The 24,465-nt window shown below is 37.8% G+C and overlaps 1 protein-coding gene across 1 annotated transcript in view; it reads left to right on the top strand.

The window, feature by feature from the left end:
- The window catches only part of CRB1 (crumbs cell polarity complex component 1), a 267,118-nt gene that overhangs the window by 98,752 nt on the left and 143,901 nt on the right, over positions 1–24,465 (top strand). Inside the window, exon 3 of the mRNA XM_060126919.1 lies at positions 22,463–23,044. Within this exon, the coding sequence (XP_059982902.1) occupies positions 22,463–23,044 (582 nt within the window). The remainder of the gene's footprint in view (positions 1–22,462; positions 23,045–24,465) is intronic.

Genomic DNA, 24,465 nt, shown 5'->3' with positions numbered 1-24,465 from the left:
TTTACTGAATTCATAGTGATGAGCTCTAGTAGTTTTCTGGTAGCATCTTTAGGATTTTCTATGTATAGTATCATGTCTTCTGCAGTGACTATTTTACTTCTTTTCCAATTTGGATTCCTTTTATTTCTTTTTCTTCTCTCGTTGCCGTGGCTAGGACTTCCAAAGCTATGTTGTATAAAAGTGGTGAGAGTGGACATCCTTGTCTTGTTCCTGCTCTGAGAGGAAATGCTTTCAGCTTTTCACCATTGAGTATGATGTTATCTGTAGATTTGTCATATATGGCCTTTATTATGTTGAGGTAGATTCCCTCTATGCTCAAGTTCTGGAGAGTTTTTTTTTTTATTATCATAAATGGGTGTTGAATTTTGTGAAAAGCTTTTTCTGCATGTATTGAAATGATCATTTTTTTTATTATTCAGTTTGTTGATGTGGTGTATCACACTGAATGATTTGCAGATATTGAAAAATGCTTGCATCTCTGGGATAAATCCCACTTGATCATGGTGCATGATCCTTTTAATGTATTGTTGGATTCAGATTGCTAGTATTTTGTTGAGGATTTTTGCATCCATGTTCATCAGTGATATTGGCCTGTTATTTTCTTTTATTGTGATATCTTTGTCTGATTCTGGTATCAGGGTGATGGTGGCCTCATAGAATGAGTTTGGGAATATTCCTTCCTCTGCAATTTTTTGGAATAGTTTCAGAAGGATAGGTGTTAATTCTTCTTTAAATGATTGATAGAATTCACCTCTGAAGCCATCTGGTCCTAGCTTTTTGTTTGTTGGGAATTTTTTTATCACAGTTTCAATTTCAGTACTTGTGATTGGTCTGTTCATATTTCCTATTTCTTCCTGGTTCAGTGTTGGCAGATTGTACCTTTCTAAGAATTTGTCCATTTCTTCTAGGTTGTCCATTTCATTGGCATATAGTTGCTTGTAGTAATCTCATGATCCTTTGTATTTCTGTGGTGTCAGCTGTAACTTCTTTTTCATTTGTAATTTTATTGATCTGAGTCCTCTCTCTTTTTTTTCTTGATGAGTCTGGCTAAAGGTTTTATCAATTTTGTTTGTCCTTTCAAAGAACCAGCTTTTAGTTTCACTGATGTTTGTATTGTTTTCTTCATTTCTATTTCATTTATTTCTGCTCTGATCTTTAAGATTTTTCTCCTTCTACTAACTTTGGGTTTTGTTTGTTCTTCTTTCTTTAGTTGCTTTAGATGTAAGGTTAGGTTGTTTATTTGTGGTTTTTCTTGTTTCCTGATGTAAGATTGTATTGCTATAAAATTCCCTCTTAGAACTGCTTTTGCTAAGCCCCATAAGTTCTGTATCATTGTGTTTTCATTTTCATTTATCTCTAGGTATTTTTGGATTCCCTCTTTGATTTCATCAGTGATCCATTGGTTATTTAGTAGAATATTGTTTAGCCTCCATGTGTTTGTGTTTTTTACAGTTTTTTTCTTGTAGTTAATTTCTAATGTCACAGCGTTGTGGTCAGAAAAGATGCTTGATATGATTTCAATCTTCTTAAATTTACTGAAGCTCACTTTGTGGCTCAGGATGTGATCTAGAGAATGTTCCATGTGCACTTGAGAAGAATGTGTATTCTGCTGCTTTTGGATGGAATGCTCTATAAATATCAATTAAGTCTATCTGGCCTAATGTGTCATTTAAAGCCTGTGTTTCCTTGTTGATTTTCTGTCTGGATGATCTGTCTATTGATGAAAGCAGAGTGTAACACTAATAACACTATTATTGTGTTACTGTTGATTTCTCCTTTTATGGCTGTTAGTATTTGCCTTATATATTGCGGTGCTCATATGTTGGGTGCATATATATTTACAGTTGTTATATCTTCTTGGATTGTTCCCTTGATCATTATATAGTGTCCTTCCTTGTCTCTTGCAAAACTCTTTACTTTAAAGTCTATTTTGTCGGGTATGAGTATTGCTACTCTAGCTTTCTTTTGATTTCCACTTGGATGGAATACCTTTCTCTATCCCCTCACTTTCAGTCTGTACATGTCCATAGATCTGAAGTGGGTCTCTTGTAGACAGCATATATACGGGTCTTGTTTTTGTATTCATTCAGCCAGTCTATGTCTTTTGTTTGGAGCATTTAATCCTTTTACATTTAAGGTAATTATTGATATGTATGCTCCTATTACCATTTTCTTAATTGTTTTGGATTTGTTTTTGTAGGTCTTTGTTCTTCACTTTCTGTTGTGTTCTCTTCTCTTGTGAATTGATGACTAACTGTAGTGTTGTGCTTGGATTCCTTTTGTGTGTGTGTGTATCTACTGTAGATTTTCAGTTTGTGGTTACCGTGAGGTTTTGATATAGCAATCTATAGATAAACAGGATTGTTTTAAGTTGCTGGTCTTTTAATTTCAAATGCATTTCCAATAGACTGCTTTCATGCTCTCCTTTTCTCACAATTGCTGGTTTTGATATATTTATGTGCATATGATTTCTACCTTTACTTTATGCTTGCCTTTACCAGTAAGCTATTCCACTCATAATTTTCTTGTATCTAGTAGTGGCCTTTTCTTTTTGACTTGGAGAAGATCCTTTAGCATTTGTTGCAAAGGTAGTCTGGTGGTGCTGCATTCTCTTAGCTTTTGCTTGTCTGTAAAGCTTTTGATTTCTCTGTCAAATCTGAATGAGAGCCTTGCTGGGTAGAGTATTCTTGGTTGTAAGTTCTTCCTTTTCTTCTCTTTAAATATATCGTGCCACTCCCTTCTGGCCTGCAGAGTTTTTTTTTTTCTTTACGGTACGCAGACCTCTCACTGTTGTGGCCTCTCCCCTTGTGGAGCACAGGCTCCGGACGCGCAGGCTCAGCGGCCATGGCTCACGGGCCCAGCCGCTCCGCGGCACGTGGGATCCTCCCGGACCGGGGCACGAACCCGCATCCCCTGCATCGGCAGGCGGACTCTCAACCACTGCACCACCAGGGAAGCCCAGGTCTGCAGAGTTTTTGCTGAGAAATCAGCTGATAACCTCATGGGAGTCCCCCTGTACATTTTTTGTTGCTTTTTCCTTGTTGCATTTAATAATTTTTCTTTGTTTTTAACTTTTGTCAATTTGATTACTATGTGTCTCGGTGTGTTCCTCCTTGGGTTTATCCTGCCTGGGACTCTCTGTGCTCCCTGGACTTGGTTGACTGTTTCGTTTTCCATGTTAGGGAAGTTTTCAGCTATTATCTCTTCAAATATTTTCTCAGTTTCTTTCTCTCTCTCTTCTCCCTCTGAGCCCCCTATTATGTGAATGTTGGTGTCTTTAAAGTTGTCCCAGAGGTCTCTTAGACTGCCTTCATTTCTTTGCATTCTTTTATCTTTATTCTGTTCTGCAGCATTGATTTCCACCATTTTGTCTTCCAGCTTACTTATCCATTATTCCTCCTCAGTTACTCTGCTACTGACTCCTTCTAGTGTATTTTTCATTTCAGTTATTGTATTGTTCATCTCGGTTCTTCAATTCTTCTAGTTCTTTGTTAAATATTTCTCATATCTTCTCCGTATATTCCTCCATTCTTTTTCTGAGATCTTGGATCATTTTCACTATTATTACTCTGAATTCTTTTCCCAATAGATTGTCTATCTCCAGTTCACTTGGTTGTTCTTCTGGGGTTTTATCTTGTTCCTTCATCTGGAACATATTCCTCTGCCGTCTGATTTTCTCTTACTTTCTGTGATTGTGGCTTCTGTTCTGCAGGCTGCAGGATTTTATTTCTTCTTGCTTTGGCTGTCTGCCTTCTGGTGGATGAGGCTGCCTAAGAGGCTTATGCAGGCTTCCCAGTTCAAGGGACTGCTTCCTGCCTGCTGGTGGGTGGAGCTGGGTCTTATTCCTCTGGTGAGCAGGGCCATACTCAAGAAGACTTTAAGCAGCCTGTCTGCTGATGGGCAGGTGGGTGTTCCGCCCTGTTGGTTGTTTGGTCTGAGGCAACCCAGCACTGGAGCCTACAGGCTGTAGGGTGGGGCTAATGGTAGCCTCTGGGAGGGCTGATGTCAGTGAGTACTCCCAGAACTGTTGCTGCTAGTGTCTTTGTCCCTGCAGTGAGCCATAGCCACTCCCCACCTCCACAGGAGACCCTCCAATAATATCAGGTAGGTGTGGCCCAGGCTCTTACGATGTCATTGCTTTTTTCCCTGGATCCTGGTGTGCATGAGACCTTGTGTGCACCCTCCGTGAGTGGAGTTTCTATTTCCCCCAGTCCTGTGGGCTTCCTGTGATCAAACCCCACTGGCCTTCAGAGCCAGATTCTCTGGGGGCTCCTCCTCCCATTGCCAGACCCCCAGGCTGGGAAGCCTGACATGGGCCTCAGGACTTTCACTCCTATGGGAGAACTTCGGTGGTATAATTATTTTCCAGTCTGTGGGTTGCCCATCTGGCAGGTATGGGATTTGATTTTATGCCCCTCCTGCCATCTCGCCGTGGCTTCTTCTTTGTCTTTATCTTTTTTGGTAGGTTCCAGCATTTTTTTGTCAATGGTTGTTCAGCAGTTAGTTGTGATTTTGGTGTTTTTGTACAAAGGTGTGAGCTTACGTCCTTCTACTCCACCATCTTGCTGGCAAGTCCCTCCAACACTTGATATTTCTAAGATCTTCATGGGGGTGACAGAGGTTCTAAACATTTTTGCCATCATCATCCTTGTGTCAAAAAAATCTGATTTTGAGTTATTTCAAAGTCAGTTTTATGTATGTGTCTGCTAGCATTCTAAAACTAAAAACCATAAAATCCAACAAACAAATTTGTTATTTATTAACAGACAAGGCAATTCAACATGAAAAAATAAAGTCTGAGGTATGATAAAGAAAGTAAAGAAATAAGTCTGTTTGGTTTAATTTATGTAAGCCATTTTTACACAAAACAGTGCCAAAATTTAATATCATATGAGAATTTTAAAAATGATTACAACCTTGTGGGGAAGGAGATGAATTAGATTATGGTTATCAAAACATGACTTCTTCAGTATGACACCATATTAGGACTTAATATCTTATAAGAAACTATTATAAGAAAATTACCTTTTATTTATTTATTTATTTATTTTTAATTTTAAAAATTTTTTGGTAGTGGCACGTGGCTTGCAGGATCTTAGTTCCCTGACCAGGGATTGAACCTGGGCCATGGCAGTGAAAATGCCAAGTCCTAACCACTGGACCTCCAGGGAACTCCCAGAAAATTACCGTTTATATTTAATTTGATTTAAACTAGGAGAGACAACACCAGGCAAAGGCATATATTCTATTGGGAAATTCTCTAAAATGTCCAATGGTGGCTTTAAAAATATGAGAATAGCAATATTTTACATCTATTTTTTTATTACTCACTTTGAGTCTGAACAGATGGTAATGAAGAGATTTGGTCACCAGTTTAAAAGCTTGTCTGTTTGTCTAATTATATTTCTTTTCCCTACAAAGTAAAACTGAAATATATTGGATCTCTTTATTGCTTGTAATGTGCCCTCATTCCTCTCTCTCTCTCTGTGTCTTCTTTTCTTTCCCATTAAATTTGTTTACCCTTTTTTTTTCTCCTTTGTTTCCAGCAATATAGGAGCATTTAGAAGCAAAACTATCTTGGAGAGGGGTGGGGGGGTGATGGCAAATGGATCAAAAACTAGCTTCTGGTCATTTGGTGGTTACTATAGCAATAATCATGATGGGAGATTTTCAGCCACAAGTAGTTTCTATAACAACATGATAGGGTGCTTTAGAAATAGACCTGAGGTAAATAGATTCTTTAAGCGTCTCTTAACCCCTTTTATACCACAGGATTAACATCTTCTTGGAGGATAAATATTAGTTGGCTTATTTGATGGAAGCCTTTAAAATATTGCTTTTATGTTGTAAAGATTAAACATTTTATTTTTCTATAGAGACCTGGCTTTAGCTGATAGGATCTTAGGCTCCTTCATTTCAGAAAATAATTGATAGCATCCTTATTCTGTTTCTGCATTGTGAAATTGAAGTAGTCTTTAAAGCTGATTCTTTCATTGTATTGCCCCAAAATGTGGAAAGCGGTAAATACTCCTCACTATAGCATCTATCAATTCTCTCATAGGTCAGATGTGCTTCAAATTAGGCATGGTTTCTATTTGACTTATAATTTACTAAGTATTATAAAAGGACGTTTATTGGAATTGTTTTGAATTTATGGTTTTAGCTTGGTAAAAAATGACATAAGAAGAAAATGAAGGCTCCCATTTCATACATAAGTATCATTCAAGAGCCCCTTCTAAGTGAAAGATTAATGGGAGTGTACACCAGGTATATGATGCAAGAATAGATGGTGGTGGGCTGGGGACAGTTTTTCAAGAGAAAAACACACGGAAAGCTTAAATTTAGTGACACAATCAGTTACATTTCGGGAGACAGGGATTAAGCTTGCTTGGTTCAGTTCCATTATGAATTACTGATTATTGACTCTATGCTGGATATGGGAGGTATATACAATGATAACTAATACATGGGATTTACTTTGAAAACAATTACCATATCGAGTGAAAACATTTTCTATTATTAAGCAAAATATCAGTTTACTTAAGTTTATTGATTAAAAAGTAATTAATTATTTGCTCAAGTTCATCCTTCTTCTTTCCCCATCTACCCCCTCCCTCCACAATATTTTACGTGCAAAGACACAGCCATGCCTTCCTAAAAGAGGTGATTATGGGCATATTTCAGCCCAGGTGATTCATCCAAGGTACAGTGTCTCATGTCTGCACATGTAGCTCACTTCTATGCATTTTCCACAATAGAACTATCCTTATACTTTTATTATTTTCTATTCAGTTAAGCTGCCAATTACCAATATGAGACACTGTCTTTCAACTCTCAGGAGGATGTCAACAATCACGCGTCTCCCTCTGAGTTTTCTCTCGTTCCCCTGGTGTTCTGTGCTCGGTAATGAAGGCTCAGCCTTCATTCCGTGTGTGCTTGCCACAGCCTTCTGGGGTAGCGTTTGCCAAATGGGCCCCTGGGAGATGGAAACCCATCCTCCATGTGTGTCACGGGGTGTGCAGCAGAGCTAAGGCGTGCCTGTGCACCCCAGGGCCTGCTCAGAAGGCAGGGCACACGGGCAGGGGGACATCCACACTCCAGAATCTTCCCCAGACCAAAGGCGCAAGGGCATTGTACTTGCTGCACTCAGTGTCACAGGGCTTTTAACTGAATAAAAAGAAAATGAAATGTATTCACAATGGTTTCCAGGTTATCTAGTAACCACAGTAACCTGGGCTTTCCCCAAGTCTGGCTCACAACCTACAGTGACCAGACCAGCAAATCATTCTCTTTCTGTTACAGTGTGGTGAGCCTTAAAGTGGAAAGAACAAATTGCCCCCGGGGGAAAACCAATCAATCAGCAAAGCAAACAGTCAGCGTGGACTTACTGCACTATTCAGGAGCTAGTGTTCCGAGTGTGGTGGGAACTGAATACGCAGAGCATATGTACAGACAGACTGAAGAATTGAATGTTCTAGTTCCTGAACTTAAAGTGTTTGTTTGCTAATTATGAAGACAAGTCTCCATAACGTGAAACAGAACAATTCAGGAAATTCATAAATAAGTGTGATGTTGTCTTAACAATGATAAGTTCTGTGTCTGCTCGGGCCAGGAGATGAACAAGAATGCAAAGATCTGGGACGTGCACGATTTGAATGTACATCATAATTAATAGACTGTTAGAAAGTACCTTGACACCTCTTTATTCATGCCTACTGCTATAATCATATCATAAAAGAAGATAATTTAAATCCTAGAGGACTAATGGCTTACTCATAATTATAACCAAAAGTTATTTTTCTAGACATTAGTTCCCTGTACAAAATAATGAGAAAACTGTTGAGATCTGCATTGTCCCACATAGTAGCCACTAGTCACGTGTGGCTCTGAGCACTTAAACTGTGGCTAGCTAGGGCTGAGGTGCACTATCAGTGTAAAATGCACATAGGATTTCAAAGACTTAGTATGAAAAAAGATGTAAATATCTCATTAATTTTTAACTCTACATATTAGAATGATACTGTTTTAGTTATATTTGGTTAAATAAAATATATTATTTTAAAAAAATTAATTTATTAATTAATTAATTTTTGACTCTGTTGGGTCTTCGTTGCTGCTCAGAGCGGGGGCTACACTTTGTTTCAGTGCTAGGGCTTCTTCTTGTAGTGGCTTCTCTTGTTGCGGAGCATGGGCTCTAGGTGTGCGGGCTTCAGTAGTTGTGGTACACGAGTTCAGTAGTTGTGGCACGTGGGCTCAGTAGTTGTGGTGCATGGGCTTAGTTGCTCCGTGGCATGTAGGATCTTCCCAAACCAGGGATCAAACCCTTGTCCCCTGCATTGGCAGGTGGATTCTTAACCACTGCACCACCAGGGAAGTCCCTAAAATACATATTATTAAAGTTAATTTACCTGCTTACTTTTACTTCTTAATTTAATTGTAATTTTTTTTAGCATCTTTATTGGAGTGTAATTGCTTTACAGTGTTGTGTTAGTTACTGCTGTATAACAAAGTGAATCAGCTATATGCATACGTATATCCCCATTTCCCCTCCCTCTTACCTCCCTCCCACCCTCCTTATCTCACGCCTCTAGGTGGTCACAAAGCACGGAGCTGATTTCCCATGCAGCTTCTTCCCACTAGCTGTTTTACATTTAGTAGTGTATATATGTCAATGCTACTCTCTCACTTCGTCCTAGCTTACCCTTCCCCCTCCCCATGTCCTTAAGTCCATTCTCTACGTCTGTGTCTTTAAATTATACTTTTCACTAGAAGACTTAACATCACATATGTGGCTCACATTGTACCTCTGTTAGACAAGGTAGAGATGCTTGCTATTTAAATTGCAGTCTCTGGACCCTCAACATCAGCACCCCTGGGGGATTATTAGACATGCTGACTTTCGGGCCTCACCCTGAAAGAACTGGTGAGTCAGAATATTGGCAGTGTTCATGAGATCCTCGTGGTTCATATGAATGGGGAAGTGTGAGAAGTGCTTATCTACATACTTCTTAGGTGCTTCCTTTTAATGATTCTATATTCATGTTTTGGATTTTTTCAAATAAATGTTTTAAAGTCTTTTTGGCATCCTAATCTACCACATATTAGCTGCATAACTTTGGGGAATTTATTTAACATCCCTGAATCTCAGTTCCTTACTTACAAACTGGCTGTAATCCCTCCAACCTCTATAAGAACTAAATGTGACATTTATCCCCAGAAACCAATAAATTGGAGGCATTTTTGTAATATCAATAATAAAATTGAAACAGATTATTCTAATTTTTTCATTCTTATATCGTCCATACTATTTTGGTGTACAGTGGAACAAGCTAAAATTTGAAGGGCTGTTTTCACTTATTTTACCAATTTTCTTTATTTTTTTTCTTTAGCCTTAGTTACGTATAATTACTTAAAAATCTGATAAAAGTCTAATGGAAGATATTTAAACGTTCAGGTGCCTTTTTAGAACAAAAGTGCCATGTAGCTAAATTATTCTTCATGATGGTTTTATAATTAATATTGAAATTATGTCTGTTGATCATTGATTGGTTAAATAAATGTGGCTTTATGGAGTGAGAAAAAAAAACTTTTATTTTTCTCCTCATTTAGAACATTTTTAGCTTTACTGTGGGAATTTCAATTCGCTAGAGGCAAAGGAGCTAGTAAAATGTAAGTATTCCGTTAAATAAAAGGGGTTATTTAAAAGCCTGTCCTTATTAAAGTGTACATGGATTATAATAAGGTCAGTGTTTCTAGGCCTGATTAGCTTTAAATGAATTTAATGTCAAAGGAACATATTAGACCCTCATTAAAACTTTCAGTGATTGACATTTAGTAAAAATGACCTTCACAGTTTGCATTATTTAGTCATGTTCTAAGGATGACACAGGGCAGGGCACCTTCTCTGGGGTTAGTGTGTGTGTGATTGCAGCCACAGGCAGGATGTACTTGGTCCATCACCCTGACCCTATTGACAGAGACCTGATCCCATCCAGACCTGTGATCAGGCATATTCTGTGTAGATGAGGACCCCGAGGCTTCTTTTCTCATGGGGAGGATTTGAGAGCAAAAGAAAGCTTTGGAGAAGCAGGCCCCTGATTTCATCTGTGACAATGTTAATGATCAGAAATTGTACATAAAAGCACCTAGCAAGATGGCAACCATACGTAGGGGATTTAAAATACCTCTGTGGAAAAATTTCTTGGTGAGTCTATGGACACTCTATAGAGGAGGTGAGATGCAGATGACACCAGTGAGCTTTGGCACAATCTTCTCAACTGGAGCAGCAAAATGGTGCTTCAGAGTTTGCTTGTGAGTTAACTGTGCTAAATTTGCAGTTGGCCATGCTGGGCTCCTACATGGACCCTGAGGACAGATTCTCAAGAATGTGTGATGACAGTAAATTTATACTTCCCAGAACTCAAAAACTAATAACTCTTTCCAATATCATATAGTCTCATTTTCCTTGGATTCATTCTTTTATTAAACATGCATTTATTTACCAAGCACCCACTATGTCGAGGTACTGTGCTTGTCAGTAGAAGGGGACCAAGGCAACTATGCTTTGGACTCTGCATTGAAAGGAAAGACAAATAATACTGATAAATCATTACTTATTATACATTTTTATAAAGAACTTTATGTATGTTATCCTTTTTATCCCTCATGATAATAACAATAATAACTATAATACAAATTGGCTGACAACGCTCTCTCTGTTACAAGCACTGCTGGGAATTTTATTTACGTTAAATAATTTAATCTCCACAATAAAATTATGGGGTAGGCATCGCTTTTATAGAAATGAGAACAAGGCACAGAGGTGTTAATTATCTTAATAAAACTCATGGCCTCTGTAAGTGGCAGAGTCAGGATATAAACCCAGGCTCCAGAGTCCATGCTCTGAAGCACTGTGCATATGGCTACATAGTATCTCCCTTAGAAACGAGGAAACAAGCTCCATGACACTGATTCTGCTAAGACCACAGGTATGGGTAACAGCAGAGCTAAAATTTAAACCTCTGTCTGTCTTACCACAAAATTATACTCATGCTGTTACATTAAATTGGCCTCAATTTAGAATTTAAAACCATGTCTATAGAAATAGCTATGTATGAGAGAGTGAATGCCTAGTTTTTTAGAGGCCACAGGAATGCAGAGGAAAGGAATGGTCTTAAAGGGCCCATCTACTTCTTTAACTGTCCCGTGAGAGCCTATCATTCTGTGCATTAAAGTAAGTGATTCACCCGATGATTTGCTCTGCTTGATTTTATCAAAAGAGGTGAGAATAGGAACTTCACAGCGAGGCTTAAATGATAATTCAGGTTTTCTTGCTCATTCATCCATTATTCAACAAATTTCTATTGATTACCTACCATGTGCAAGCTATTTGACTACTTCCCGAATAAAGATTGGCCCCTCCTGCCACATTCATCCTCCCCCGGCCGGTCCCGACCCTGGAGTTATATTTCAGTCTCTGCAGAATGCTAGGCTCAAGAAAATTCAACCAGACACTATATTAGGTTGACATTCTTCAATCTGGAAATTTCTCCTCTATCTCCAGTAGCATGGTTTAAAACTTCTATTTCATTCTAAAGGCAACTCATCATGGATGATTTGAAACCTGAACATCCCAAATATTTGCTGTTTGAAATCCAAACTATGATTGAAATTGTTAGGTGGTTCACCAAAATGACAAGGGCCATCCGATTTACCAAATTTCTGAAGGAAGAGACAATAAATCTTGAATAAAAATTTTTTTCTTTGACAGCTGAATTAAATCCTCTTTATTAAGTCAATGGCTATTCCAATTATAGAAATCAATAGTGGCTTTTGAGATGTGGTTTAATGAAATATAGAAATCTATATTAACTTCTAAAATATCAAGGATGTAACATAATATCTATATAAAGACAGTAGATTTTGTTGTTTCTTAGTAAAAACAAAAGTACAAATAAAATAAAAACAACTCACTAGCAAATGTTTACTTATTCTTCTATAGGAAAAGATCTTTTATATGAAAGAATATCAGAAACGATTCAGTAGATGTTGCTGGGAATATCAAATTTATGGTCACAGTTCCTCAATTCATCTTCCATTTTTACTTAGGTAAAATTAGGTTAAATGTATATTAAGAATGGAATTAACATTAAAAAAAAAAAAACCTGTGCCATAGTATGTCAAAAAAATTACTTTATCCTGCAATGGGCATGTCCTGCTCCCGTCCCAGGCAGCAGCTTTCCCCAGTCCCTGCCCATGTCTCAGTAGTTTGAGGAAACAACACAGTAAAATACCTGCCCCAGAGCAATGAGCTCAGAACACTTTATTTGTAATAGTGGGAGTACAGGTGAGTGTTTGATCCACTTAAATATGAGGCGTATTTAAAACTGCTAATTTAACCCAGGTATGCACAATAACAGTAGTTCCACCTACAGCCCTTTCTTCCTTCTTCTGCTAACAGATTTGATTCTTAGAATTAATATCAATAAAAAGGAGGACTAGAGAGTGATATGGGGAGAATTCGGTTAATAAATCCTAGGAAAAGACTAATAAGAGTTGTATACGAGGGCATTTAAATTAAAAAAAAAAAACAAGGGTCAGTAGTTAGCCCTACAAATACATACACGTGTACACATACACATGCAAAGTGTATACGTATATACACTTTATACAGCAAGGGACATCTTTAAGGTAAGGATCATGGCTTTGACTATTAATATCCACAAAATATTCACTGAGCATTTGCTGGGCATGAATAGGCACTAGGAACACAAAGATATAGCAGATCCTCTGAACAGTAAAACCCTTATCACAACTCTCAGTTCACGTGGTATTTCTCTGAGCCCCAAACTTAAATGATACTCAAAATATAGTGAGATGGTAAGATACTCTTGGGTGAGAGCAGATTTTTTCCTATGTCTAAACTGCATTTACCTCGGTTTGATCCTCAGCAACTCCAGGTACTTTATGGGAAAAGTGTCTGGTCTGTTGAATGAGCCCATCGGTAGGCTCTCCGTGTAAGCGTATACTTGGGTCTGTGTTTTGTTTCCTAAAATAAAATTCCTGCAGTGACAATGTGTTAGTAAATGGCACTTTTTATATTATTATTGTTATTTCTATATTTTGTATTAATCTAGTAACTTCTCTATTAGGAACCCCAAACGATCTCTAAGCATCTTATAACAATAAGACCTAACATTTATTGAGCGTTTACCATATGTCTGCCAAGCATTTAAATCTAGTGACTTAATCATCACAAAACCCCTAAGAAGTGGGATCTCCTGTTCTCTCCTTCCTTGAGGCTGCGCGTGGCAGAGCCAGGACTGATAGGGCGTGTTTCACTTCACAGACTTTGCTCCTCCGGCACTCTCCCTCTCTGGCAAGTCTCCGATGGTTGGCCAGTCCAGACGTTGCCAAAAACGTTGGTAATAAAAAGAAAGTTGATAAAATTTTCAGATTCTTGACTGATGATTATTAAATCAGAGAATTACCTATTTCATAGATAAGTACATTAAAACCATCAAAGACAAAGGAATGAGTAGTCTTCATAGATAGTAATCTCGGAGATATTAAAATGCTTTTCCCTGAAATCACCTTGCAGTGTTTCATTGCTCTGAATAAATATATTCTACCTTATAACTAAGCTAAATTACCAAAATGGCCATTTTCCAAGTAAATCAAATTATTAGAAAATACCCACACACACATAAATAAATACTAAAATTTGAGTGCTCATCTTCTTTAAAACTGGTCAAGTTACTTTTTACGTCTCAGCAAATATATATATATATATATTTGTATATGTATTTGTATGTAATGTATATATAATGTATAAATATTTTATTTTGTCCTGAACAGAGAGTTCAAATTGCTCTTCAACCTCTAAGGGCTCCCTGCAGGCATCTCCAGAAAGTGTGGGAGGCTGAGTGACTGGACTGCAAGGTCTCCTCCCCTTCTTCAGCCTGAGCTGGTCCACATTCCAATTTTGTGTGTTGGGACTACTCATGGCATTTTCCTTGGAGGAGTTCTGCTGTAATTAAGAAAAACAAAAAAGCCTGAAACCCATTATTCTAGAACTTCTTATAATATCCAGTAGATGGCAGACTTTACTACAAGAAAATAGTTTGGCATACTGTATAAATTGGTCTGAGAATATCAGTTACACTTCACACCCAGTGAAGTTTTTACCCTGTGTCTAAGGCTCATATGAAAGCTGGAAACAAAATTCTCTTCCTATAAGGTTTTTGTGTGTATGTGCATTTAAGTCTTGTTCTTTAGGTATTATCATTATGAGAATTATTTTGTTGTTCACTGAACGTACACACAGTGTACATGGTATAATGTAATAGTATATATGATAGATTGTTTTTCAACTTAGGTGCACAAAACTGAAATAATCATAACCCTTACTTCATGACACTGCCATCATTGGTCTGTGCATATTCTGCTTTTATTTCCTTAGTTGGCTACTTAATTAGTTGTTTTTAATAAGGCAGTAAATTGCAGTTCCTTTTTATATTTGAAAAATATTATTTTCTTTTTGATAGGCAATTGTCTTTGCTTGTTTAGTAGCTGAAGCATCAGTTAACAATGCCTAGGTCACAGACCGCATTTCTAAGAGGGCCTGTTAGCATCTCATCTAGGGACACACCCATAAACCCAGACAGCAAATGGTGCCAATAACAACATCACCCCCAGAGAAGACCGAGTAAAAGGATGTGCTTGGTGGATCATCTTGTCCAGTACCAGCACTGAAAACATAATTCGAAGTGCACATGTAAGCAAAGCGATGGGTGTGTGTGCATGTGTGTGTGTGTGACTATATTATAAATCTACCTATTTTGCTTTGAAGGATATTTTTTATTACATTTATTCAGTAAAACTTTAAAAGTTACTGAGAGTTATAAGGAAACAATAGTACAGTTCTTACCACCCCCATGCCTGCTTCTTATTCCCAGCCTGCACTCCCCAGAGGCAACTACTTGAAACTCTTCCTGCTCTTTCTTATAGTTCTTCTTTATATATTTTTAAATAATAGGCTAGGCTTTACTTTTCACTTTTAGCTACTGACATCATCTCTTGGAATTCTACTATGATAAAAGTGGATTGAACCTTCCTGCAGGTCTCAAACACACACACACACACACACACACACACACACACACACACAGAGTCACTCCCCCAGCTCTACTTGATATCATTACATTATTACCATTATTGTTATTATAAAGAATTCTCTTCAGTTACATGGTATATTATGACTTCATTTCCTTTCTTGTACAACATTCAATTTTCCTAGAATTAATACTGGTAAGAGGTTTTTTTCAATTGTTTTGTTTAATTTTCTAACATATGAAACTCTGTGCATTTTTCTTCCTGGAATCCTTCCTGGAGCTCCACTTTTTCTGTTCTCAGGGCTGGTTAATCTCTAAGCCAGCAGCACACCTGCCATCTGGGAGCGATTTTCAGTAACATTTTTTGCTCCTTTCCTTTGTTAGATCCCTTGTACCCTAGATTCCATTCTCTTTCTTGGCTTACACCCTCATTTCCATGGCCCATATATCTTCAAGAAGCTCCCTGAAAAGTGAAAATTTGAATCCCTGAAAATGTTTCTCTTATCCCTTCGAATGTGATTGATAGTTTAGCTGGGCGTAGAATTCTAATTTAGAAGTTATTTCCTTTCAAGATTTTTAAGGCATTGTCCTAATGTCCTCTAGTTTCCAGTGTTTCTGTTGATCAATCAAATGCTATTCTGATTTCTGATGCTTTGTGAATGAACTGTTTCCTGTCCCACCTCAGGGAAATGATGTGCCTTGCTGTGGATTTATTTTTTATTCATTTTCTAGGGCACGTCATAGAAACTTTAAATCTGTAAACTTCCTTGTTTTTAATGATAGGAACATTCTTTATATTCTGTCATAACTTTAAGTTTCTTCCCCCTTCTCTCCTTGTCCCCCTCACCTCCTCCCCATTTTCTTTGGTGTCTCACTTTGAAAGTCCTCCTTGACTGATCTTCTAGTTCCCTGTTTTTTCTACTTCCTATTTCCAATCTCTTGGTAATTCTTTTGTGGGGGTGAGGTGGGGAAGATTTTTCTCAGCATTAACTTTCAATCACTCAACTGAATTTTTAAATTTCTGCTACTTGTATTTTTAATCTCAAAGATCTCTTGTTTTCTAGAAGTTTATCTTTATAACCCTTCTACTCATTTCATTGCTGCTATGTCTTTTCTTGACTCTTTAAAAATAATAATTCTCAAACTTACATAAGTTTTGGTCCTCTCCCTACACTGTCTTTGCCTCTTCCAAGTTACTTTTTTTTTTTTTTAAATGTGTGTTTTGGTCTTTGTGTTTGATCTTAGTTAGAAGTTTTCCTCAAATGTCTGGAAATCTCATACAATCTGTTCATATATAATAAGGAAGTACTATTGTTTCTTAAGTTGATTAGTGAATACAAAAATGTTCATTTATCATTATTTTTTAGAGTATAATTTAAATATAATTAAAGGATAACTATGCCCTATATGCTTATGTACATTTCATATATAGCTCTTATTAAAGAGCTATTTGAAAGCTCTTTCTTTATGTTCTAGGATCTGCCAGCTTATTAGGATTTATTCTAGAGTGATCAGGCTGGGTCATTTCAATGGATGACATCCCATATCAGTATCTGAAAGTATTTTCACTCAGGCTGGCCAAGAGAAATAACTCTGTTTCCTGCTTGGAGTATAAACCTGGTTTCTAGCATTTTTAGAAATGAATTGGAAATGAGGTTGCGGAGTGCCTCACAATTCTGTATAGACATCCACTTAATTCCGTCTTCAGCCCGGACCCAGCCACTCCTGCATCACCAGTGTCTCTGAATCTGCCTTCATGGGAGAAACGGACTTGCAGTTTCCTAGTGTGAGAGATAGAATATGAGCATCTAACTGCTTTCAATGAGTTTTCCAAACAACCTTCCTTTTTTCAGCCCTACTTCCACAATCATTTCAGAAGTACCTGGAACACCTAATTCCTGAACCTGTCTGGGGTTCTGTGGCATAAACTGGCCTGGTTCTGGGATTCTCCCACTGCTGGCATGGTGTCTGCTCTTTCTGGCTTCCTAAGACTAGTACTACTCGCCCACTTCCAGTGTGTATGTGTATGTGTATTTATGGCTGTCTACCTCCTCAACCTCTGTCCTGGCTCTTGTAAGTTTATGATGACTTATTTCTTTCTGTATTATTTTAGGATTTGTGGGGGGGTCTGATTTATTGAGGTATAATTTACAAACAATAAAATCACCACTTTTAAGTGGCAAATGCATACGATCAATGACTGCCAGCACAATCACCATACAGAATGTTTCCATGAAAATTCCTTTATGCCCCTTTGCATTAAGTCCCTTCAACCACTTCCATTCCCTGGTGACCACTGAACTGCTTCCAGTGTTATAATTGTGCCTTCTCTGGAATGTCATAAAAATGGAATAATACAGCAGGTCTGGCTTTTTCATTTAGCATAATACTTCAGAGATTCCTTCATGTTATTCTGTGGATCCGTAATTTGTTTCTTTATATTCCTCTGTAGTAGTCCAACATATGATACATTAAAATTTATTTACCAGTTGATGAACATTTGGGTTTTTTCCAGTGTTGGACATTATGAATGAGGTTGTTAAGAATTTTGCAAGCAATTTTTTGTATGGGAATTATGTTTTCATTTCTCTTGGGGGAAATACCTAGGTGTGGGATTGCTGGGTTACATGGTAAATGTATGTTTAAATTTATAAGACACTTCAAAACTCTTTTCAAAAGTGGCTACACCATTTGGAATTTCCCCCAGCAATGTATGTAACTGATACAGCAATAATAATAATGATAAAAGTAGTCTTTTAAGGTATGATGTATTATTAAGGACAAAAAATGATATTTTATGAATATACTGGGGTCAAACCAGCAAGATGATGTAACCATTCGGAATTTCTATGAACATAAGAACATTGCTTCAGAATATAAAAGTGAAAATTGTCAGAACTAAAAAGAGAAATAGAAAATTTATAATCACTATGGGAGATTATAATGCATCAATCTCAACAGAGAGAAAAAGTAGAAAAAAAATGAGTACTGCTATAGAAGCTCTAAATAACACAATTAACAAACTTGATCTAATTGATTCTTGTAGATTTTCCATGGGGCAAAGAAGAACTCACAATGGAAATTAGAAAACATTTTGAATATAATGAAAAGAAATTTTAAGAAACACAGTAAAGCTGCATTTTTAGAGAAAATAATTTTAGTCTTAACTTAATAAATTAGAAAAAATCTGAAAAAGTAAACAGCAAGTTAAATCCAAAGAAAGAAAAACTAAGAAAATAAGGCAAAAGCGGAAATGTATAGGGCAGAAAAGATAGTATAAACAAACTCTACAAAGTCAAAGTCCATTATTTGAAAGACTAATACAATTATTAATACATAGACAAGAAAGATCCGTTATAATAAAGAGGGCATGAAGGAGAGTTCCATTTTCTCCACATTCCCAGCACTTGGTATTGTCAATCTTTGTCATTTAGCCGTTCAAATGGGTGTGTAGTCATACTGTTTTAAATTTCTGTTTCCCCAATCATGTTGAGCATTTTTCATTGTGCTTATTTGCCATTCCTTTAGGTCTTTCATGGGGTTTGGAAGGCAGCAGAAGTAACAGTTATGTGAATATCACCATGGTTAAGTAGGAAACTCTATTCAAATTATCCTAACTTCTAAAATAATGCAGTAAAAAGAAATGGACTTTGGAATCAGACACACGAGAGGTTCAAATCCCACCTCTCTATGACACTGTGCAAATGACTTATTCCTTATAAAACTTAGTTTTACATCTGTAAAATGTTTTACACAAATGTTGTTAGAAATTCATTTTTTAAATTGCACTGTAAGGGCCTTGGATATAAATGCTAATTTCTTTGCTGTGTGTTTTTCCACACAAATGCTTCAATTCATGGCTTAAATGAAGATACTTGATTTTTGAAGGAAGGAAAAAACCATCACCATTACCACTAACAAACTGAAGCAAAACAGAACAAAATCAAAAACATAATTTCATAATAGGCCCTTGACAGTGGGAGTTAAGAGAGCAGACTTGTAATATTTGATTGTCTTTTTTTCAGTTTGGACACAAGAACTTTAAGTACTCCCAAATGTTTGAACTATTAAATATCTCTTCATTTTTCCTCCCTATTCTCTGCCCTACACCCTCATACTTTTCATACTATTGGCAGAGAATGCCAGTACCTCTCATGTGTTTTTTCTTTCTTCTGAAAATAATACCCTTCCTTCACTTGCATTCATTTAAAAAGACATCTCAAGTACCTTTTCTTCAGTGAGGTTTTCCCTGGTACATTTGCCCTGGGCCCTGTGATCGCACAGCACTCTTCCTTCCATGTTTCTGTGGTGACATTTCTCCCCTTTCTTCCAATGAGTATGTACTGAGCACCTACAATGTGACAGGTAACGTTATAGACCCAGGAAATACCAGAGACAAGGTCTTCCCCTTTCCTCCATGGAGCTAAGATTGTAATGAGGAAAACAGAAAACAAACATACACACAAAGAAATAAGAACATTTCATATGTATTAGAAAGCAAAACAATAAAGGTTTAGAAAAGTTCAGAGAAAGCTTTTCTCAGGAAGTGACATTGTAGCTAAGACACGAACAACCAGAAGCCAGTCATACATTTGAAGATGTGATTGGAAAACCAGCACCTGGAAAAAAAAAAAAAACTATAGTAAAAGGATGAAAGGATGATTAGTTGAGTTTTTCCATAAGGACTAGAAAAGGTTTGCTCTCAGATCAACCCTCCTGATAACATATAAGCATATGTTAATCTTCTGTGCTCAGGCACTGGAGGAAAACTGTCGGCTGCCAGAAAGACTCCACTCCACAGAAGATAATTATGAAAATCTTCTCACTCTTGTGTGATGAACCAGTCAATCATTATCTTCTCCATCTTCTCATCACCCAGTTGGTGGCCAGACCACATTAAAAAGAACAGCTTCTCTAAACTCAAAATGGATTAAAGACCTAAATGTAAGGCCAGACACTATAAAACTCTTAGAGGAAAACATAGGCAGAACACTCTATGACATAAATCACAGCAAGATCCTTTTTGACCCACCTCCTAGAGAAATGGAAATAAAAACAAAAATAAACAAATGGGACCTAATGAAACTTAAAAGCTTTTGCACAGCAAAGGAAAACATAAACAAGACGAAAAGACAACCCTCAGAATGGGAGAAAATATTTGCAAAGGAAGCAACTGACAAAGGATTAATCTCCAAAATTTACAAGCAGCTCATGCAGCTCAATATCAAAAAAACAAACAACTCAATCCAAAATGGGCAGAAGACCTAAATAGACATTTCTCCAAAGATATACAGATTGCCAACAAACACATGAAAGAATGCTCAACATCATTAATCATTAGAGAAATGCAAATCAAAACTGCATGTGAGGTGTCACCTCACACCACTCAGAATGGCCATCATCAAAAAATCTAGAAACAATAAATGCTGGAAAGGGTGTGCAGAAAAGGGAACCCTCTTGCACTGTTGGTGGGAATGTAAATTGATACAGCCACTATGGAGAACAGTATGGAGGTTCCTTATAAAACTACAAATAGAACTATCATACGACCCAGCAATCCCACTACTGGGAATATACCCTGAGAAAACCATAATTCAAAAAGAGTCATGTACTACAATGTTCATTGCAGCACTATTTACAATAGCCAGGACATGGAAGCAACCCAAGTGTCCATCAGCAGGTGAATGGATAAAGAAGATGTGGCACATATATACAATGGAATATTACTCAGCCGTTAAAAGAAACGAACTTGAGTTATTTGTAGTGAGGTGGATGGACTTAAGAGTCTGTCATACAGAGTGAAGTAAGTCAGAAAGAGAAAAACAAGTACCATATGCTAATGCATATATATGGAATCCAAAAAAATAAAAATGGTTCTGAAGAACCTAGGGGCAGGACAGGAATAAAGACGCAGATGTAGAGAATGGACTTGAGGAGACAGGGAGGGGAAAGGGTAAGCTGGGACGAAGTGAAAGAGTGCATGGACATATATACACTACCAAATGTAAAACCGATAGCTAGTGGGAAGCAGCCGCATAGCACAGGGAGATCAGCTCTGTGCTTTGTGACCACCTGGAGGGGTGGGTTAAGGAGGGTGGGAGGGAGGGGATATGGGGACATATGTGTACGTATAGCTGATTCACTTTGTTATGCAGCAGAATCTAACACAAAATTGTAAAGCAATTATACTCCAATAAAGATGTTAAAAAAAAAACACTTCTCTTTCTGCAGGAAGAGAGGGAAGAAATTTATCATTATACATATTTACCAAAGTTTACATGCTATTTTCTTCTGACAGTAGTTGATTTATGTCTCATAAGAGCAAACTATTCATTTTGTAATTTTTAAAATTATAAGCCTGTACTCTTACCCACTATTATATTAGTGAGTAATATTGTGAGACAGGAAGTAAAAATAAGAGAATGATGTATTAGATAAATCCACATGCAAAAGACAGTGTTTTGTGAGCTGATGCAATTGAGTTGCCAAATCATAAAGATTCTCTGTGATCATAATGTGTGTAGATTCAGGGAAACTTTGTACACATGCATATAGCCAGTGAATTTGGAAAAGAATCATAGAATTTTTGCTTTCTTGCAGGTTATCATTCCAATTAGAATTTTAAAAATGTATCCCTAGAACAGAGAAGCTTTCAGAAAATTGAAAGTCCATAAACTTTACAACATCTGCTTCCTTGCGGTGGGACTTAATCTGTCATCTGTTAAGATGTACACAATATTGTGTTGCTGTGAGGATTATAAATAATATCTGTGAAACACCTGACATGCTTGGTACAGAGAGTAGACCTTCCACAAATAGTTGGTATTTTCTTTTATTTTTATATTTTCACTTTTCTATGCTTTTCTTTTTAGAGCATAAATGGTGATTGTAATAAACAGTCATAAGCCAAAGTATAGTATTCATTCAAATATTAGTTTCAGTTCGTATATTCAGAGACAATTTTGTATCTCATCTCCCAGTATACCCCCAAAATTCTCCATGAGAGAATGTGAATTTCAAAATTTGGGATTTATGGGACAATTTAACAATTCACCCCATTGCTCAACAGCACTTATACCTGAGAAAGGAAAATGCAGGAGAAGCAAAGAATCTGAAACCAGCCATTTTTGTTTCTTATTAGAAGTATATGAAAAAAAAAAGACAAATCATCATTAGTGACAAAAGTCATTATTAGACAAATTTGACAAATTCATCACCAGAATGCAGTCAATTTTTTATTTCATTGAGTTTCTTTGAGATGCATGAAGAGCAGAAAGAAGGAACTTCTTTAATTTATTGTCCACCATTTATTTGTAAGCTTCATCCTGATGTTTTTTATTTCCTTGTAGATTCCTTTTGCAATAAAAATGACACCAAGTGCCTCTCAGATTCTTGCCAAAACAATTCTACATGCAAGGATTTTTCAAAAGACGGCAGTTGCCATTGTTCAGGCACAGCCATTAATTTGGACAAAGACTGTGACCATGAGGAAGACCCTTGCTTCTCCAGTCCCTGTCCAGGAAATGCCACTTGTGTGAGCGTCCCAGGAGAGAGGAGGTTTCTATGCAGATGTCCTCCTGGGTACAGTGGGACCACCTGTGACACGGCCATTGCTCCCTGTGGCACCAACTCCTGCCAACACGGAGGCTTTTGCCATCAGGACCCTGTGCACCCTGTGTGCATCTGCCCTGCTGGATATGCCGGAAGATTCTGTGAGCTGGAGCACGATGAGTGTGCGTCCAGCCCCTGCCACAACGGTGCTGTGTGCCAGGACGGAATCAATGGCTACTCCTGCTTCTGTGTCCCAGGCTATCAAGGCAGGCACTGCGACTTGGAAGTGGACGAGTGTGTGTCAGACCCCTGCAAGAACGAGGCCACGTGCCTCAACGAGATAGGACGGTACACTTGCATCTGTCCCCACGATTACTCCGGTAAGTGTGATTCCACTCAAATCCCAGATGATGTAATTAGCATTCTCTTTAATGTGACAGAAGCAGAAGTGGCCTATTATGTCCCATCCAACTGCTTATGAAAATGGCCTTGACAGGAACTCATCAACAGATAGAAAGCTTCCTAAACTACTAAAAATCCACTGAGCTTAAGCATTTGTGTACTGTCACTGTCGTCGTTTTAAATGGAGTCCTACATTGTTTAAAACATAGATTTAGCCTAGAATTAGTGGGCTCTGCAGGACCTAGCCTTCCGGGTCAGGGCAGTACAGGCTCCCCGGCAGAGCAGATGCCCTTCGTCCTAGCTAACCTAACATGTGCCCTCTCCTGCCACCGCAGCCTGGTGGGGGCAGGCCACAGGATGGACATGGGTAGATGGGTTTCTAGTGTTGAAGTGTGATAAACACACCAAGGATAGCAAGGCTGACAGAGCATGGCGGATGAGATAAGTCACGAGTTTACTCCTAAAGAAGTCACTTCTTGTTGAATCTCTTGGAAATAGCAAGTAATAGTCCCTCATACCTATTCACAAAGTTTTTGCTGATGTTGATTTAGTAATAGAGTAACAAGCAGCTCATTCATTACAAGGCTACGTGCTGTTCATCATCCTCGCTCTCAGTCTCCATTCCTCCCCCCTCCCGCCATTCTCCTGAGTCAGCTGCCCATTTAGGTCAGTTTTTCATGCCAACCATCTTCCTTACACCGTTTTACTCTGTGGATTTTCTGTCTACTGTAAGGGGTCTTTGCTTTCTCACGTTCATTCTAACTTCTGCTCACCACTTTCCCGGGCTTCCTAACTACTAGCTCTGTGACATCATTCTCCTGTTATGCCTCTTTTTCCCTTAGTTCGTGCCACTTTTGTAGCCTCCTGGGGTATTTGGCTTCCAACTTGCCTTTTCCCAACCCTTTGACACTTACTTCTTGGTCTTGTCATTCTTTTTCCAAGTATGCTAAGCAATATAATTATTTAACAAATATTCCCCTTCAAAATTTGTACCAGAACCCTCCAGGATCATTTTGCTAATATTACAGATTCTAGAAATGTCTATTTTACAAAGTAGACATATCCCTAGTGGCTCTGATACACAATTTGCTCCCTCTCCCTTGACCTTCACCTACAGCTAATCCTCAAATTCTGTTGTTTTGACATCCAGGAGGTCTCCCAAATTGAGCTCATCCACTCTGTTGCCAGTGCCTTGCCTCATGTCGTCAGATCTCTTGTGTGAAGCACAGTACATTCTCCAGACCCTTATCTTCCCCAACTGGTTCTGAACAATGCCTCCAAAATAATCCTTCTAAAATAGACCTGGCTGTGCTGTTCCCTTCTGAAGGGCCTTGAGAGCTCCCCACTACATAGAGACCAATTTTAATGTCTCACTAAAAACCCTCCATAATTTGTCCCT

The sequence above is a fragment of the Lagenorhynchus albirostris genome, chromosome 2, assembly GCF_949774975.1.
Source record: "Lagenorhynchus albirostris chromosome 2, mLagAlb1.1, whole genome shotgun sequence".
Taxonomy (NCBI): Eukaryota; Metazoa; Chordata; class Mammalia; order Artiodactyla; family Delphinidae; genus Lagenorhynchus; species Lagenorhynchus albirostris.
The sequence above is the reverse complement of the archived record's forward strand: the minus strand, read 5'-3'. Positions and strand labels throughout refer to the sequence as shown.